The sequence below is a fragment of the Echinops telfairi genome, unplaced genomic scaffold, assembly GCF_000313985.2.
Source record: "Echinops telfairi isolate 266 unplaced genomic scaffold, ASM31398v2 ScPeMD7_18;HRSCAF=68, whole genome shotgun sequence".
Lineage (NCBI taxonomy): Eukaryota > Metazoa > Chordata > Mammalia > Afrosoricida > Tenrecidae > Echinops > Echinops telfairi.
Window position 1 is genome coordinate 31,224,820 of NW_022103915.1, and position 17,690 is coordinate 31,242,509.

Here is a 17,690-nt window from a genome sequence, read left to right on the forward strand (position 1 = left end):
GCTACGTCTGGGAAGGGGTGGAGCAGAAGTCTTGCCTGGGTCTGAAGCCCACGCCCTGGTCGCCAAGAAGAGGGATCAGCCTGAGCATAGAAGCAGCCTTTTGCTGAGGCCTGGGTGCTGCATCTCAGGCAGGGCCCGGCGTGGCAGGCAGTGCATCTGGGGCCATGTGCATGGGTGGGCAGAATCCACAGGGCCGAGGGGATGCAAAGCAGGGCTCTTTAGGCAAGAAACAGTTCAGGGGTGGATTTGAACAGTGAGAGTTGTGGACGGATTGAATTGCCAGGGGCTTGAAGGGGTAAGGGTATCGGCAGCAAGAAGGCTCTTGGGATGAAGAGAGTGCCAGAGAGGTCAGGACTTGGTGAGAGAGATTTCCACACGGTCCAAAGCCTCTGCCAGCACTCAGCTGTGCCTGGAGTCACCCAAGGGGTTATGGGAGGCCTGTGGGGCTTGGGGGGGGGGGAGCAGTTGAGGCTGGGAGAACTCCCTGCACCACCACTGGAGATAAGCAGAGTCTGGGGCCACGGCCTGAGTGGCCCTTGACCTAAGCCATGTCCTGGAGCTGCAGTGCACTCAGCTTCTCCGTGGGCCTGTCTTGGTCCATGTCCTCCTCGGCTGCCGCCTCCTGCTCCTCCGGCTTCTCGGCACTCCTGGCCAGGCTGTCGGGAGTCGACACAGTTCCCAGCACTTTGGTGCTGTGCTCCTGAGCTTTGGCTCGGAGTGCTGCAATGCTGTTCTCCCTCAGTGCCTCCTGGGAGATGGCCGCCTGGGGGTCAGGGCCCCGCTCCTCCTGCTCCCTCGTGTCAAGCTTGGGCAGGGCCTGGCGCTCCACCTCGGGCTTCCTCCCCGACTCGGCTGCTGCCTCCAGCGACTTTTTGTGCATCCCTAGAAAGAATTGTTGGTATTCGGGTTTAGAAAAGCGCCTGGGAAAGCCATCTTGAACTGAAAACGGCAAAGATAGAGAGAGGCCAGAATTAAGGAGGAGCAGAAAGCCTTACTTCACACACCGCAGTCATGCAAGACCCGGGCCGGGAGGGGAGCTGACCAGGGGCTGGAGCTGCAGGCTGGCAGTGGGAAGCCAGGCCCGGAGGGGGCTGCTCATGCCAAGTCCCTGGGCACCTGTGTCCATGGGCCGCCTGTACCGGTGCCTTCCCGCACCCCACCCTTTTGGTGTTCTGGGTCTTAGAACCAGGGATTCTTATCACATATGCACGGTGAGACATGAGAGATTTAGGGAGAAGTCAGAATGGTGGCTTCCCCTCATCCCTAGGGGACACACGTCCATCACCAGGAACCCACCTCCCTAGGACCAACAAACATGCTATCAGGAGCCCCAGACCCCCCCTGCCCACTTGTCCCTGTCCCCTGGTCCCCTGAGGTAGACGGGGAGGCCTGCTTTGGAGGGCACACTGCCCCTCATCCATGCAGCCCGCTCCCCTGGCCACAGGGGCAGGGCCACGAGGAGGGTGCGGGGGTCTTACCCAGCAGCCACGGGGCACAGGAGTCCATGATGCCGTCCTTGGCCGACTTGAGAATAGACTCGGGCAGGGGGATGGAATGCCGCACCATGGCGCCGTAGAGCCCGTACTCCGCCATGACGCTGCTCCGGCCCCAGCATTTCTCCCTCTTCCGCCACTTGGCCCTGCGGTTCTGGAACCAGACCTGCCGGTGCACGCAGGCAGGTGAGAGGCTTGCCTGATGGCACCTCACGTCTGCACCTGCCACCTGTGGTTTCCCAGTAGGGCTTCCTTCCCTTAGCCCGCCCACCCCAGGAAGGCTTGTGAGGCCCGGAAATGCCTTGAGGACAGGGTGGGTGAAAAGGGTCTTATCTAAACAGTGCCAGGGAAATGGAGTGCCCAGGGTCTGCCCAGGTTACTCTCTGTTACCCAGAGGGTAACACCAGAGTTTCCTTCCTGACATGCGGAGGCACGAAGGCCTTTCCCGGATCTGGCCCAGTTGCTGTCTCTGGTTCGGAACAGCCTAGAAACCCAGTGGCCACAGCAGTGCGGGAAGGCGGTCCCCGTGGGGAGTGTGGGTGCCAAGGGCGGTAGGTACCACTGGGGCAGCTCATCTGAGTCTCTGGAGGCCTTGGGGTCTGCCCCAAAGTCTCCTTGCCCTGGCCACGCCCTGCCGCCACCCTCCGCCCCTCGCCCTGGGTTGCACCCCCCCCACCCCAATCTTGCCCAACTCAGTGATCTTAGGGGATCCAGAGGGAAGACAAAACTGGGAGAGCAAACGCGGTGGGGAGCTCAGGCTGGGGCGCTAGGGGGATGTTTCTCAGGCCGATGGCTGACCAGTGCAGCGTGTCCTGGAGAACCCGGTACGTTAGGGGTGGCTACGGATCGAGACATATTTGTGGAGGAGACCTCAGGATGCTTTCCACGATGGGGGGAGGGATTCCTGGTCACCCAAGTGGCTGCTGCGTGGGACTTCCGTCACTGGCAGTGTCCAGGTGGTGACAGACCCGCGGGAAAGTGCTGGGTGGGTGCTGGGAGGACCCCAGGCCTCCTCACTGGGACCCCGACCCCGGGGACAGCCGTGGCGCGGGGCGAGGGAGGGACGAGGCTGGCTCAGGAAAACCTATTAGTTTCCTGGGCGACCTCCATCCTGAGCCTGGGGCCCCTCCTGCGGGCCGCCGCCCCGCCCCCCCGCCCTCGGCGGCGCAGGTATCAGCTTTCCGTGAAAAATTGCTCGGGCCCCTATTCAGGAGGCGGCAAAAGAAGAGTCGCCCCTAGGGGCAGCCCTGGGCTGATTGAAAAATAAGTTAATTTCAGTTTGAATCGATGGGCCTCAGGCTCTGAAATATCACGGGAAATTAAAGCGGCGGCTCTCCCGGGAGCGGCGGCATTGACCCGCACTAATTAATGCTGGGGAGGCCGCACGCGCCACGCCGCGCACCGGGGGCCCTCTCCCCGGGGACCCCCAACACTTCTCATTTAACTAATTAGACGGGCAAAATTGGGTGTTAATTTGTTTAGGATTTTTCCCCATCTCATCCCCCGGCCGCTCCCGCCCGCGCGGGGGGCGCGGGAATGAATGCGGGGCTCGCCGGCAGATGGCTGCCCGGGTCACTCTGCAATCTTCTTCGACTTGATTGCTTGATTAGGTCGTTAGCACATTAAAAAAAAAAAATTGCTTGCCGTCTGGCGCTGGCGAGATGAGTGGGACGCGCGGCAGCGCCTGGGTAATTTATCTTTTTATACGGCAAAGAATTTGATTTCAATCTGCAGATATATGTGGCGCCTTTGACACCTGTTTAACATCGCGCCGCTGACAGCTTAACCCTCTGCTGCCTGCGCCGCCGCGAGGTCCGGGATGGGCTGGGGGACCCCGGCAAGACCCCCACCGCCAGCCGCGCGCTCCTGCCGTTCCAGCCGCCGCCGCCAGGGGGTGGTGTGAGCACTCCGCCAGAGTTAGGGGTGGGGGATGTCTGCAGGCCTGCTTCGCACTCCACCCCGCCCCGCCCCCCGGGGGGGTGCAAAGCAGCCTGGTGGTGGGGAGGGGGATGCATGGTACGCGCACGCCTTTAAATTGACTCCAAGTATGTAACCCTGTTTTGACGGCCTCACCACCCCCACCCACTGTCCTGTGTCCCCGTTGGGAAGGTAGCAGTCTGTCCCCACTGGACATCTGCAGTAAGAGCTGAAAAGCAAATGCGGAGGCTTGCCCCTGGTCCCATCCCAGACGGCACTGGGTGACCTCTGCCAAGGAAAGGGCTTTATGTTGTTTGAAGGCCATTAGATGGCTGCACTGTCCCTAGGTGTGCACATAGTTCATGCTGCATTGCAGAGGCCTGGCCATCTGCTTCTGTGAAGATCACCTCACCGCCAAGAAAACTCTGTGGAGCAGAGGAAATGGGGAACTGATCACAGTGATCAACCACATAACGCTCCCAGGGGGTGAACAACAGAAACGTGGGTGAAGGGAGACAGCGAACTACAGTGTAAGAGATGGAAACAATAATAATGTATCGTTTATCAAGGGTTCATGAAGGTGGGAGGGTGGGCGAGGGAGGGCAAAAAGAGTTGCTGATACCCAGGGTTCAAGTAGAAAGAAAATGTTTTGAAAAGGATGATGGCAACATATGTGCAAATGTGTTTGATACAGTTGATATATGGATTGTTGTAAGAGCTGTACGAGCCCCAATAAAATGATTTATTAAAAAGAAAAAGAAAACTCGATGGACAGCTCTACTGTGTAACACAGGAGGTGGCTGTGTGTCTAGACACAGCACTGCCTAGATAGCTGCTCTCTGGTTTGGGGGGTGGGGGGCTGCTGGCATGGCCAGCACTGCATCAGTATCTCCCCAACCCTGCCTGCCTACCCTTCAGGCTGTCCTCTGGACTACCTACCCTAGAAGTTGTGATTTGGACACTGTCCTGTTCCTATAGTCCCCCCTCTAGAAAGATGCCACTGCTTCTCTTCCCCTGCAGAGACACTGAATGGACAAGCCTGTCTGATGGTGGCTCTGACTTCCTCCACCTGCGGGGGGGGTGGGGGGGGGCGAGAGCATAGGATGCAGCTTCTACTAATGGACTTCTAGGCCTCATGGTCTACCCACTGAAGCCTGGAGAGACTTTCTATGAGACTCTAAGCAAGTTGGCTTTAAGGTGACCAACCTGTCCTGCATTTCAGGTCAGGCACGTGACAAAACCACAGGGCTGTCACCCCTTACCTGACACCAGCAGGGCCAGACTTGAGAGTGTTTGGGATTTCAGAGAGGGTATGTGTGCATGTCCCTTCAGTGCCTGAAGCAGCAGCCCCCCAGGATCAAACCCAACAGTTGTGACATCTGTGATGTGCAAAGGGTGAACAAGGCGAATGAGGCAGGGCGGGTTTTTGCAGCCAAGTGTGTTCTGAGCTCCAGTGTATCAGCCTGGTTTACATTCGGGGATCTGGAGGAAGGATTCCGAGAGTGCAAAGACAAAGGGTCCCTCGTCAGCCCCAGGATGGTTGCCTGGGGAGGAGGTATATTGCCCTCCCTTTTCCAGGAGTTCCATAGGCATCAGCATTTGGAGGGGGCAGAGCGGGTGCCCCCTCTCTTCCCAATGGAAGCAGAACACTAGAGAAAGACACCAAATCCCTGAGTGGTGGAAAGGGCTAGCACTAGACTGCTAACCAACTCAGGTGAGAGCGTCGAGTCTGATCCGAGGCACTTCAGAAGAAAGGCCTGGTGATCCACTTCTGGAATTAATAGAGCCCAGTTCTCTGACATACACTGGTGTCAAGTCCATTACAGCTGGTAAAGGAAGGGGTGCTAACTGGGATTCAGATTCCCCTTGGGGGCTTGTCAGCAAAATCGTGTTCCTGGGTCTTCTAATTGGGTGCATCACTGCGGATAAGAATGCTGCTCTGTCTACATGCTCCCCAGGGAGGTGCAGCCAGCTGGTCCTTCAAGCCAGAGTGCTGGGCCCTCGATTATAGGCTCATGGAATGCCTGGCTCTCTGCAAAGACCAGCTGCTGCTCCAATTAGAGAGGAGACCTGGACAGCCAAAACCATTGCTTTTTAGGACAGTTGGCAAGGACGCTGGAGCCGCGTTGCCTTGGAGAAAAGTGGACAAGAGATTAGAATGGATCCTCAGCAGGCTTCATATTTACCTTTCTCTTCCCTCCCTAGCAGCTCCTAGGATGCACCAACCAACCAACCAACCAAACCCACTGCCAATCGAGTTGATTCGGACTCACAGTGACCCTACAAGACAGCGTAGAACTGCCTCTGGGCATTTCCGAAGCTGTCACTGTTCACAGGAGTAAGAAAGCCCCATCTTTCTCCTGCAGCCAGGATGCACACAGAATTTTAAGATTTGCAAGCAGCATCGAGGTCAACAGCATGGCTGGCTGTGACAAGAATCGCTGTGTGCTCTTGGAGAAGGGACTTGACCGCTCTTATTCTCTCCCAGCATACACTAAGAACATCTGCTTTATAGGAAGGGCCCCTCGCCCACTGCCATCAAGTCCACCCAGACCCACAGCGACCCGGGACCTTACAGGTCAGGGCAGAACTGCTCCTGTGAGTTTCTGAGACTGTAACTCATTTTGGGAGTAGAAAGCCCGCCTCTCTCCAGCGCAGGATGCAGCAAATGCTCCTTATCAGGATTTTGGAGAGGAAAAACAGAAAACCCGGAGGGAGCTTGCCCAGAGGGCAGGTTCATGTGTGCCCTTAGCTGCCCTTCTGACCTCCGCATGTCCTTTAGCGAGGCTGGATGGTACCGAGGACGGTAGGAGGAGACTGTCCTATTTGAATACAAACAGCATCTTGCTGCTGCTGCTGCATGCCGAGTCAATTCCAATGCATAAGCTCCCTACAGGGCAGGATGGAGCTGCCCCAGGGGGTTCTTAGGCTCTCATCTGATGGGGTCTGTTTGTTTAATTCTGTGGTTGATGTCCCTGAGAATATGCACAGGAAAACATCCGCCAGATTCAGTATGAGCCATTGAGTGCCATCAGGGACTTCCTCCCAACTGTATTGCCATTCTCACCCTCCTGCTCCGAGTGGGCCCACCCCATGATCAGGAATTCACAGCGCTCTAAGGTTCCGATCTAATCTTTCAAATTGTTGTTATCCATTCGGCCCAGTATACAGCTGGGTCTTAAATGAACGTGATGCTTAAGGCAGACCTTGAATACTAGTTAAGCTGCTAGAAAATACTAGTTCACCACTAGAAAGAGGAGGCTTTCTAGTCCCTTAAAGAATTACAGTCTTATTATGTCCTACCTTCCACTGTCCATTGTCTCCCTTTACCCACCTTGATCAAGGATTCACATGGGCAGGAGGGGAGGGGAGGGAGGGGTAAAAAGAGGAGCTTATACCAAGGGCTCAAGTAGAAAATGTTTTGGAAATGATGATGGCAACATATGTACAAATATCTGCCAGGCCTTTCTCCCGAGGTGCCCCTGGTCAGATTGAACTTCCAAATTCTCAGCTAGTGGACATGAACTGAACTGCTTGCAGCCCCAAGAATCCCCGCACATAGTGAAAGCTAAAGGACATCGGCATGATACTCGACGAACTCTCTGGACACGTGTGCAACAAGAGGAGGCTTTGCTGCGGAGCAAATGCTCTGGGACCCATTTGCCATCAAGCCGGGGCCTCCCATCTCCCTCTGATGCTTCCCTCTGGGCATGAAGGTCCCTTGTCTCACGTGGTCTCGGCAAGTCCACACAGTCCTTCAATCCCTCTCCTTGCTTTTCTCATCACCCACTTCCTAGGGGAAGATTCTTGAACAGCTTGCCTGAAGGGCACAGTGAGGAGAACCGAAATCCACCCCTTGCCTCAGAGCACTAGAGGGGGTGCCCAGCGCTCCACTGGTTGACCCAGGGCTGCCAGGTTTGGAGACCCAGACAAAGGAGAGCTGGGCAGTTCCTCCAGGTAGAGGAGAGCCTGGGTCCCCAGGGTGCTCTCAGTAGGATACCTCTGCTTCTCGCCAGCACATCAGGCAGGTGTCCTCCGGGTGGCCCAGAAGGTGTCCGTGCCTCCCAGGATAGATGGACCCAGGGGAGGGTGCTCCATTGGGAAGGGCACGTCCTATAGGCCAGGCCACTCAGCCAGCTGGTCCTCGCACGGTGTGGGGACCCAGCATGAGCAGCTGTGACTGTGCCTCCCTGCTTCTCTTGTCTCAGCACCATCAGACACCTTGCATCCCCACAGACAGCCTGCCCTGCCCCGGCTCCTTCCAGAATCACCTCCTACAGCTGAGAGATGTGCTCTGCCCACATCAGTCCCCAAGCCTTTCCCTTTGGTCTTACTGCACCATGTGGCCGCTGCTGTCACCTTCCCCAGCTTCTTTGCTCCCCTCTGGCTGGAAGTGGATTAATTTGGGTTCCTTGCTGACATGATTTAATGAGTTCTCATTCCAAACCCACTCTGCACTTCTCACACTATTTCTGCACTCTCCTTCCCAGCCTCAGCCTGAGGCCTGAGACGCAGACTAGCCCTGCCCCGCTGCACCTCCAATGCCCACTAGAGGGCAGCTGCGGGCAGCCTTCTACCCCTGCACAGGGGGCTCCTCTCTTCCACTTCCACTAGCTGGGTTCTCTCCCTCAGAACAGAGAGACATCCACCCTGTGCAAGCCTCTGACCTAGGGCACAAAGGCATGAACACTTCTTAGACATAACACAAACATCTGGAGAGAATAAGTCATCACGGGGTCAGGGGTCAGAACCACAGCCTCTGGGAACACCAAAGTCACATAGTCCTAGTTTCTGGCTGTAAGAGTGACTCAGAAGGTCGTGAGCAGCCATGTAAGGTGCAACTGTGGGTCGCTCCCTGGCCAGAGGAGAGAATGGTGAGGAAAACCAAAGACCCCGGGAAACACGTCGTCCCAGGGACTACAGGCCACCCCAACATCTGCCTCCACATCCTGCATCCGAAGAACCAGACGGCGCCCCTCCCACTACCATCCGTTCCGAAAGGGCTCCCATCCTGGCCAGAGTGGGAGAGAGACAGGGAGGAAAGGCCACAAGCACAGACAACATGCAGGCTTGCTGCTCCGACAGACACTGGTGGACCCCTGAGGCTGTGCCCCCTAGTCACCCTTCCGGTCTGGAAAGGAGCTCACCTGGCAGGCCCCGTTGTCAGCCGAACAATAAGCCCCAACCAGAAAACCAGACTCACTGCCTTTGACTCATCGCAGCCCTGTGGGAGGGGGCAGAACTGCCCCTGTGGGTTTCCACCACGGTCACTGCTGACAACTTTCTCCCGTGGAGCAGCTGGTGGCTTGGAACTGCCGACCTTGCAGTTAGCAGCCAACTGTAACCACTACACCACCAGGGCTCCTTAAACGACGCGCAGGCCTGTGCAGGCACACTAGGGACGGACGCATGTCTTAGAACAATCCACCGTCTGTGCTCCAAAGGGCAGCCTTTACCCAGAGACCTCGCTGCTCAGGAGGGTTGGGAGAGAAAGCGGAGGAGGACAGGGACGGAGACGGGAGGCATGGGGAGGAAGTGGGAGAAGCCTTCTTACAACGTGGGGCTTGCAGTCAGGGACAGGAAACCAGGTTGACTAGAAAACAGATGAGCTTGGGGAACCTTCAGCCGCTTCACAGTGAAAACTTAACACGTCAACGAAATGAAAAAATAAATAAACAGAGGAACCGAACATCCTGGGCCCCCGGCCCACAGTTTGGACATGGATGCACCAGCTGGAGCGCCTTCAAAAGCATGCAGATGCCCAGGCTCTTCCCCAAACCAATGAAATCCGAATCACCAGGTATAGGCAGGGGAGCCCAGCCCTGCCCTGGGGATGCTGACAATACACAAGGGATGCAGACCTCTGAGGATGGAGGTTCTAATTTTCTGAAATCTAACCTCCCAAGACTACCCTGATCCCTGGGGAGAGGCCACTGGGAATGAGGCAACATCAAGCAGTGCCAATCAGCGGCTCCAAGCCCCACTCCTGGTCCAACAGGAAGCTGCGGAGTGTGGCGGTGAGCTGGGGGCTCTCTGTGCTCTGGGGGCTCCAGCTGGCTGTGGATCTTGCGTTTCCCTAGCGAGTGCCAGTCTCCTAAGAAGACTGCCTTAAGCAAACGCGTGAATATATGTACTGTCCCTACTCTTCTAGCCGGTGACTCCAAGAGGGAAAGCAAGGCAGTGGGGAGACCCAGCGCTTGCCCCTGGCAGGGGTCTCTAGCACATTTGGGAAGCACAAATCCTAGCACATTTGGGAAGCACAGGACAAGGCACTGAGTCTGACATGGACATTTGGCGCTGCTTCTTTCCCAAGAACCCGGCCCAGACAGACAGACAAAGACTAAATGTTTACCCGGAAAGCCGCCAACTCCAAAGGTGAGGTTCATCGAGTTGGCTCCCATCCCCAGCGACCCTATGGGCCCCGGGAGAGCTTCCCCTGTGGGTTTCCGCGACAGGAACTTCTGCCGGTAGTAAGAAAGTCCCGGCTTTCTCCCTCGGAGCGTCTGCTGGTTTCAAACTGCTGGCCTTGTGGGTCACAGCCCAATACATAAGCACTATGCCACCACGGCTTCTTCTGAAAGACCAAAGGCAGGGGACTTCTCTGCAGGCCCTGGCTGGTCCCGACTGAGGGTGACATTGACGATGGCGTTCACGCTGATCTCCCCTGGCCTGTGTTTGAGGAATTGAGCACTGGATTTGAACTCCACACAAGTGCTTACTCCACCCCCTCACCTCTCGTTGAGTCCGGGCAAGACTAGCAGCTAGCTCTGGCGGAGGGAGAGGACTCGATGAGACAAAATATGAAACGCACGTTGAGGACGCAAGGGATGTCAGAAATAACAACCCTTTATCCACGGAGAGCTGCGGATAAAGAATCTCATTACGTTCCAGGTGTGGGCGGGCTCGCAGTTTGATTGGCTGAGACCAGGGTTAAGAGGAGACGTGTGGGACTCTTGGATCTCAGCTGCAGGTTCTCAGTAGCTGTTAGACAGCAGCCCTCACACCTGTCTGGGTAAGGACCTGGGCGTGGGGGCGGGGCTAGCCCACCTGTGAGTGCTTCACTCCACCTGCACCAAGCAGCCAATGCCAGGTGAGGCCCTGCAGCGGAGGGGTTCAGACTCTACCTTTCACAGAGGAGGAAGCTGAGGGGCACCAACAGGAAGCAAGCGGGTCTGTGCGGCACCTGATGGGTGTCCGAGCCACCCGACCCTGACAGTCAGGCCAATGACCTTTCCATGCCACCCCCAGAATTTCTAACCTCAGACACGGAGCCCCTGTAACCACCTTTTATCCGCCCTAACCCCACCCACCCCAACATACACACAAAGGCATTTCCACAAATGGAAAGCTCTGATGGGAGGGGCGGCCCTGGAATGCAGCACCGTTCCCACGGAGGAACACAACCCGTCAGAAGAAAGGAGGCCGAAGTGCAGACCCGCGCCTGCACCCCAAGGAGAGCGGTCTGGGGGGACTCGGTCTGAGTCTGGCCCCACCTGTGCCTCAGCTCCTCATCCGAAAAGTGGGGGTCACAGCAGGACCACGGGCTATTTGGAAGATGCCCTGCTCAGTAAGTATAGCCCACTTCTGGGAAGAAATAGAAGAAACGGTAACCTCTGGAGGCGAAGCCGGCTGAAAGGGGAAGGGAGACCCATTTTTCAACTTTGTGAATTTGATGAACTAAAAATCTACTGCCACGGGGTCGCCTCCGTCTCACAAGGGACCCGATGGGACAGAGAAAACTGTCCATTTGGGTTTCCAAAGCTGTAAAGCTTTACAGGAGCAGAAAACCTCATCTTTCTGAAGAGCAGCTAGTGCAGCCGTTCTCAACCTGTGGGTCGCGACCCCTTTGGGGGTTGAATGACCCTTTCACAGGGGTCACCTGATTTATAACAGTAGCAAAATGACAGTTATGAAGTAGCAATGAAAATAATTTTATGGGTGGGGGGTCACCACAATATGAGGAACTATGAAAGGGTCCCAGCATGAGGAAGGTTGAGAACCCCTGGGCTAGGGGTTGAAACTGCTGGACTTTCCATTAGCAGCCTGATGTGTAAGCCAAGACACCAACAGGGCTCTTTTTTAAAAAAATTAAGTACATGAATTTGCCCAGTCAAAAAAAAAAGTTTTCATGAATGAGTTGTTACTGATTTATTACTTTTTTAAAGAACAGTGGCGGGTACTCAATGAGCACCGGTTATTTTTGTAAGGGAGGTTTGCTACATCCCTGCTCGGCTGTCCGATGGCCCAAACAACCACTCTTCCCCAGCTTTAGGTCAAAGCAAAGCTTCATTCAACCAAAAGAGGCAGAGGTGGAGGGGGGTGGTGGTAGCTTGAGATTCAACCCTGGATTTGAATCCAGTGCCCCAACACACACACACACACACACACACACACACACACACACACACACACACGAGTTTTGCCCATCCAAAATAAGAGGCTAATACCACATCAGACTGTCCCCAGGGCTTAATGAGGTCAGAGCTGAAATGGAGCCAGCATTTGGCACCCAAAATTTTCAGGCAGCTGCCACTCCCCTCTACACCCCTACCCCCCATTTTATAGATAAAAACTGAGGTGCCAGGAGGTTAAATAACCTGGCCAGAGTAGTTCACCTGGTAACTGGTGAGCCAGGCAGTCTGGCATCAGCATCTGTCCCTAACCACTACCCAACCCTGCCCCTCGTGTGCAGGTCACGTGCCTGGAGCGACACCTGGCCCCTGGAGACTGTGTGAATGACAGTGGTTGGCACTCAGTAGGACCTTTCTCTCAGATGTTAGATGAAATACTCTGGGGTGGGACTGTGTGACCCTCATATACACTTCCGGTGGGTGGGGGTGGGTGGGGTGGGGGGAGGCCATTCAGCCAGAGGTCAGGCAGTGCTCAGAGGTTGGAGAGCTTCTTGCCCTCTCCCTCCTGCGACCATAGAATGCCCCAGTCAGTCAGTCTTCAGAGCAGCTGCGGTCCTGCCCCACTGCACTGTTTCCAGTGGCCGAGGTCACCATCCCACGGAGAACCTCCACTGGCTGAGCCAACCCAATGCAGTGACCGGCACACACACACACACACACACACACACACACACACACACACACACAGCTCCTGCTCCATCACCACAGCCAAACAGATTTGAGGACAACCCTCTTCAAGGGACAAGTTGTTCCTTCATACTGGTCAATAATGCAAATGGAGGGTGCCTGCTAATGGGAGGAATTTGTCAGCCTCTGCCCCACCCCCCAACAGCCATTTGTACTGACCAACTGTGTGGTAATGAAGGTGAGGCAGGGAGAAGTACCACACAATGACACCTTTATGGGACTGTCCCTCGGCTACCGGCTACCGACCTACAAGCCCACCCAGTCAAACACACCACACACACACACACACACACACTGTTTACAACCAAGGCCCAGCCCTCGCCACACTGGATGGCAGTGGGGTGGGCGGGATGGACCCTGGCCACCATGGCTAATGCACCGAACACATAATCTGCTTATGAATAATTGAGCTTATCATTCGCATCGACGACGTCCAAAGCCACCGGCGGCACTGTGGCGGTTCTCACTGGATTCCAGTGGAGGAGACCCGTCTGCAACAGCAGCTCACGGCCTCCTCCTCGCCCACAGCCTCTCCCATTCTTCCCAGCAATCTGGCCTCCGGAGTCCACAGAGCCTTCTTTGGTTCCTTCTCTGGGTGCCCTCCCTCCTCCAACACTCAGAGACACCAAGAGTAATGGGGGGCCAACCTCGCACCCCGTTTCCCAGCCAATAGGAGCTGCTATATGGTCCACTCCAGTGTTGAGAGCAGATGTCACGTAGGCTTGAGACCCAGCTATGGTCATTCCAAGTCCTCTAGATGGCCTCCACCCCAACATGCCTTATGCCTCTTAGAGACCCTGCCCGACGGCTGTGGGACTTGTCCTTGTCCCTGTAGTGGCACCGATCAGCCGCATCTAGAGGGGTTCTGAGCTTGCTACTCCTAAAGGAGGCCTGTGCCCACCACACCCGAGAACACCCCATCCAAGTCAATGCCTGCTTTTTACAAACCTCCCCACACCTGTGGACATACAGGGGACATCCCAGGCCACAGCCCAGGTTCGAGCCTGGAGAGCAGCTCAGGGCAAGGCCAGTGGCTGTAAGCGGAGGAAGGATCCTGAGGAGGATGGGGGCTGTGGGGAGCAGGAAAGGAGGGAGTAGCCAGTCTCCTGTGGAGGAGGAGGAACTGGAGATAGTGCTAGAACTGGCCCCCACGCACCCTCACCCACTCATAGTCATTCAGAGAGGTCCACCCTGGCCTTGGGCAGACATTGAGCTGGACGGAGGGAGGGGACACCCACCACACAGATGTGCTGGCTCAGGAGCCACCCAGGACTCTGCCCCTCAGCCCAGCTGGCTCAGGGTCTGTTGGCAATCTTGACTTCTGCTGCCTTGGGAAGCTTATAGCCTGGGCCAGCAAGCAGGGCCACGTCTGCCAAGCTTCTTGTCCCTGTCCAGTGTACAGCAAAGACCCGTCCCACCAGACGAACTGGTCTGCATGAGGGCATGCTGGCAGGCAGCCCCGTCCCCAGGAGTGGGGGAGTGCAAGAGGGAGCGCTCAGGGCCCGGTACCTGAATCCTGTCCTCCGGCAGCTCCGTCTTCATGGCCAGCATCTCCCGGGCATAGACGTCTGGGTAGTGGGCCTCGTTGAAGGCCTTCTCCAGCTCCTCTAACTGGTAGGAGGTAAAGATTGTCCTGAAGGGGAGCAAAAGCGAACACTCAGGAGGACCCCAGAGCCCAGAACTCTGTCCCAGAAAGAACAAACAGCCCCTCCTCCTGCGCCCCCGCCCCATAACTCCCCTGGGCAAATCCATGCTGGTGAGTGGGTATAATTGACACAAACACGCACCCACTCACATACAGCCACACACACAGTTCCCCCGCACTCAGAGTTAACCCTCTAGACTCCTCATTCACGAGGAGGATCCACACTGCCCATTGCCTCAGGCCCCCCTGAAATCACTGGTTTCTTTCTGGGGGTGCTAGGGGAAGACAGCAGCGCAAAGAACACATCTTAGGGAACTACGGACTGCCCTTTCCCTCCTGGGGAGCCGGAGAGGAGGCCTTGTCATGTAAATAACATGGGTGGAGGTGGGGTGAAGGGAGGGGACTCCTCCCTCAGACGCTAGAGGTGGTTCTGCAAATTGCATTCCAAGTTCCAGGAGTCCCCAGAAAGTCAAGTGCAGCTGCAGCCCCGGGTTTGAGACATCTGGATTGCTCACCCCCTCAGTACACCCCAGAGGTCTGGGCCAGTCCACCCACATTTCCCTGCCCCCGCCCAGACCCCCCAGCTCCTGAGAGCCCGCTCCTACCACCGTCCAGCCATCACACAGTTGGGACCTGAGTCCAGAAAGCCCCCCCAGTCACCCTGAGAGCCTGCCTGAAGTGTACCCCAGCCTCCCTTGCCCCCAGTCCCCCCCACCTACCAGACAGTTCATATGGACCTACTCTGGGTCACAAATGGCTTTGAAAATCTGGTCAGAGCTATATTCTCTCACCCTGGGAAAACTGGGAAAAGACTATACTCCAGTACAGAAAAACATCCCTCCCACCCCCCCACATACGGTTTTGCCTCTAACGTTCGTTCAAGGTGTATAGACCCTCTTTCTTGAGTAAATCACTAAGCGCTTATTTCCAGACACAAACTCTTTCTCCTCAGACATGAGTTTCACCAAGTTCCAGATAACCTTCATTGTAGACCTTCATCAATGAAGCTAACAGCCAAATGCAGTCCGGAGTCTAGCAGCTGATTTTTTTTTTTTTAAGCAAAAAACCAATCCAACCAACCAACAAAAAAACCCAGTGCATCTTTTGCTTGGTCCCCTAGCGTCTGGGGTCTTCAGTCTAAGACTGGCTCAGGGCTTTGGAATCTCCCCCAACTCCCCCTACACCAAACCCCAGGGGAAAGGACAAATGTCAGCCCATACAGTCCTTCAGCTGGTGTCAGCTGCAATATCTTGGGGGACAAGGCAAGTGCTGGGTGAGGAAGAAAGATTCTGCTCTTTATAAGAAGCGACTGGCTTGATTCTAAATCGTTTCTCCTATTCTCTGGGGGACAGAGGGGAGGCTGGAATGCTTATGTAAAAATCAAACCCACTCCGGATTCCCACTCCCAGTGGCCCTGTAGGACTGAGCAGAACTTTGGCAGGGTTTCCTAGGCGGTCGGTCTTTGCACCCACTGCCTGCCTGCCACATCTTTCTTCCTCCAGCTAGGTTCAAACAACCCACCAGTCCAGCGCCTTAACCATGGCGCCACTAGGATATCCTGTTTATAATACAGAAAGTTAATTCTTCAGAAAGTTGAACATCCGATCCGCTGCTCGGACTTCCCCTCTGCCTCTAAGCAGATCATCCAAACCGAACAATGGAAGCATGCAACTCCTTCCCAAAATGCACGCAGGTAGTACGACCTGGCCAAAGTCCAAGAGGGGAGCTGATTTTAAGTCGTTCAGAACCATTCAAGGGCCAGTCTGCAACTCCCCCAAACTTCCCCCAATTCCCACCTCTGACAGCTGAGCCCACCCTGCCCCCACACTCAGGCCCAACCTGCACCCAGCTTCATGCAGGGCCCGGACCAGGACCTTTTACCTCCTACATTACAGGCTTGAAGAGGGTAGGGGGAGACTCGGGCAGCCCCCTGATGTTTCTCCCTACAACCTCAACTCCCGGACCAAGTAGGGGTCTCTGAGGAGATCAAGACTTGTCCACCTCTCCTCGTCCAATTCCAGGGTCTTTGACCCAAAAGCCTCAAGCGAGATCAGATCAGAAAACATTGCTTTTTTTGGCAATTCCTAATGAAGCCTGCCTTCAGTAGCCCTCCTCTCTCCTGCACCGGACACGGACACGGCTCCCTTCACGCACCACAAAATCCACACCAAGGCTGACCTTTGATGCCCGCTATTTCCCCAGAGCACCGACCTCCCCGGGACCCTCCAGTGCTCCCACGGGTCTTAAGGGTGGAGCCCGTGTTTGATGAGGGACCGTTAGGTGTGGGCTTCCAGTGATGGGGTCCTCAGCTACAAACGCCACACCATGCGAGGTCCTGGTGCGGAAACCCTGTTCCTGCAGCCAAGGTTTGGAGGTGCTTGTCTCAAGGGGATACCCCACGGTCCTCCCCACTTGCCCCTGGCTCAAAAGTAGCTCACCAGGCCCTGCCTCCCCGGGTCCTTTCCCTGCTAGGGGCGGCTAACCGATTCACCCATCCTGGGACAGCTTTTCGGGTGCATAGGAGATGTTTCTAATGAATGTTCGTTGACCGAGTCAATTGATGAAGGTTTAAAAAGCATGTGGGAATGTGTGTGTGTGTGTGTGTGTGTGTGTTTGTGTGTGCCACAGGGGGGTACTCGGGATTAGGGCAAGAAAAAAAACCAAAGTCTCCGTTTGAAGCGAACAAAATCAGAAGGAAGAAAACGCAAGTCAGGAAGAAACCGAGCTGACCTCCTCACCCAGATCCAAGCCGAAGCTTATAGAGGTTGTGGTGCAGAGGATTGTATTACAAGCACTGGTGTAAAGAGGCTGAGAACAGGTTGGGGAGGAAGAGGAGGATGTGTGGGCTGGGGAGGGGGTCTGGAGAGCGTCCTGGTGGGCAAAGGCCAGCCAGGTGGAGGTGGGAGAAAGGCTGGGGATGTGAGCTCCAGACAGCTCAGGATGCGAACAGCGCTCTCAGATCAGCCAGGATTTCCCCTAAAATCCTCCTAGGAAACACACCCGCCATGGGCAGCCTAGGTGGTGGGGTGGTGGGATCGGGTGCAGGAGGGGGCGTGGGGTGGGGGATTACTTTTCCAGAGATGCTGTTCATCGCTTATGAAATTTGTAACTTTGTGCAAGTATTGCCTATTTAAAGATATTTCTTAAAAACAAAAACAAAAAAACAACAACAAAAAATCACCTCTCTTTTAGTCTATTACTCACCTAACTCCCCAACAGCCCACCCCAGTCCAGCCAGGGCCGGTGGTTGACCCAGCCTGCACCCTGCGCCCCCACTCCATGCACACCAGGTTCTCCAGAAGAAAGCGATTCGCAGAAGAGGTGAAGCCACAAGGAAATTTTCCATCAATGCGGATATATCTTAAAGCTTTGGGGTGGGGTGAGCGCAGAAAATTGGGGGTCGGCAGAACAGACAGGAATCCCCGGAGAAGTATGCAGGGTGAAGGGCAGAGAGCAAGGGCCCCGGGAAGAGATGGCGCCGGTGCGAGCTCTCCGAGGGCCCTGGGCCGATGCCGGGAGGGCCGGGACCGCCAGCCC

The 17,690-nt window shown here is 55.8% G+C and overlaps 1 protein-coding gene across 1 annotated transcript in view; it reads right to left on the reverse strand.

Annotated features, from left to right (window-relative positions):
- Positions 1-541: 541 nt before the first annotated feature.
- Positions 542-17,690, reverse strand: part of VSX2 (visual system homeobox 2) — an 18,907-nt gene continuing 1,758 nt past the window's right edge. The window contains exons 2-4 of the mRNA XM_013003670.1: positions 14,018-14,141; positions 1,479-1,659; positions 542-882 (exon numbers count right to left, since the gene is read on the reverse strand). Of these exons, the coding sequence (XP_012859124.1) occupies positions 542-882; positions 1,479-1,659; positions 14,018-14,141 (646 nt within the window). The remainder of the gene's footprint in view (positions 883-1,478; positions 1,660-14,017; positions 14,142-17,690) is intronic.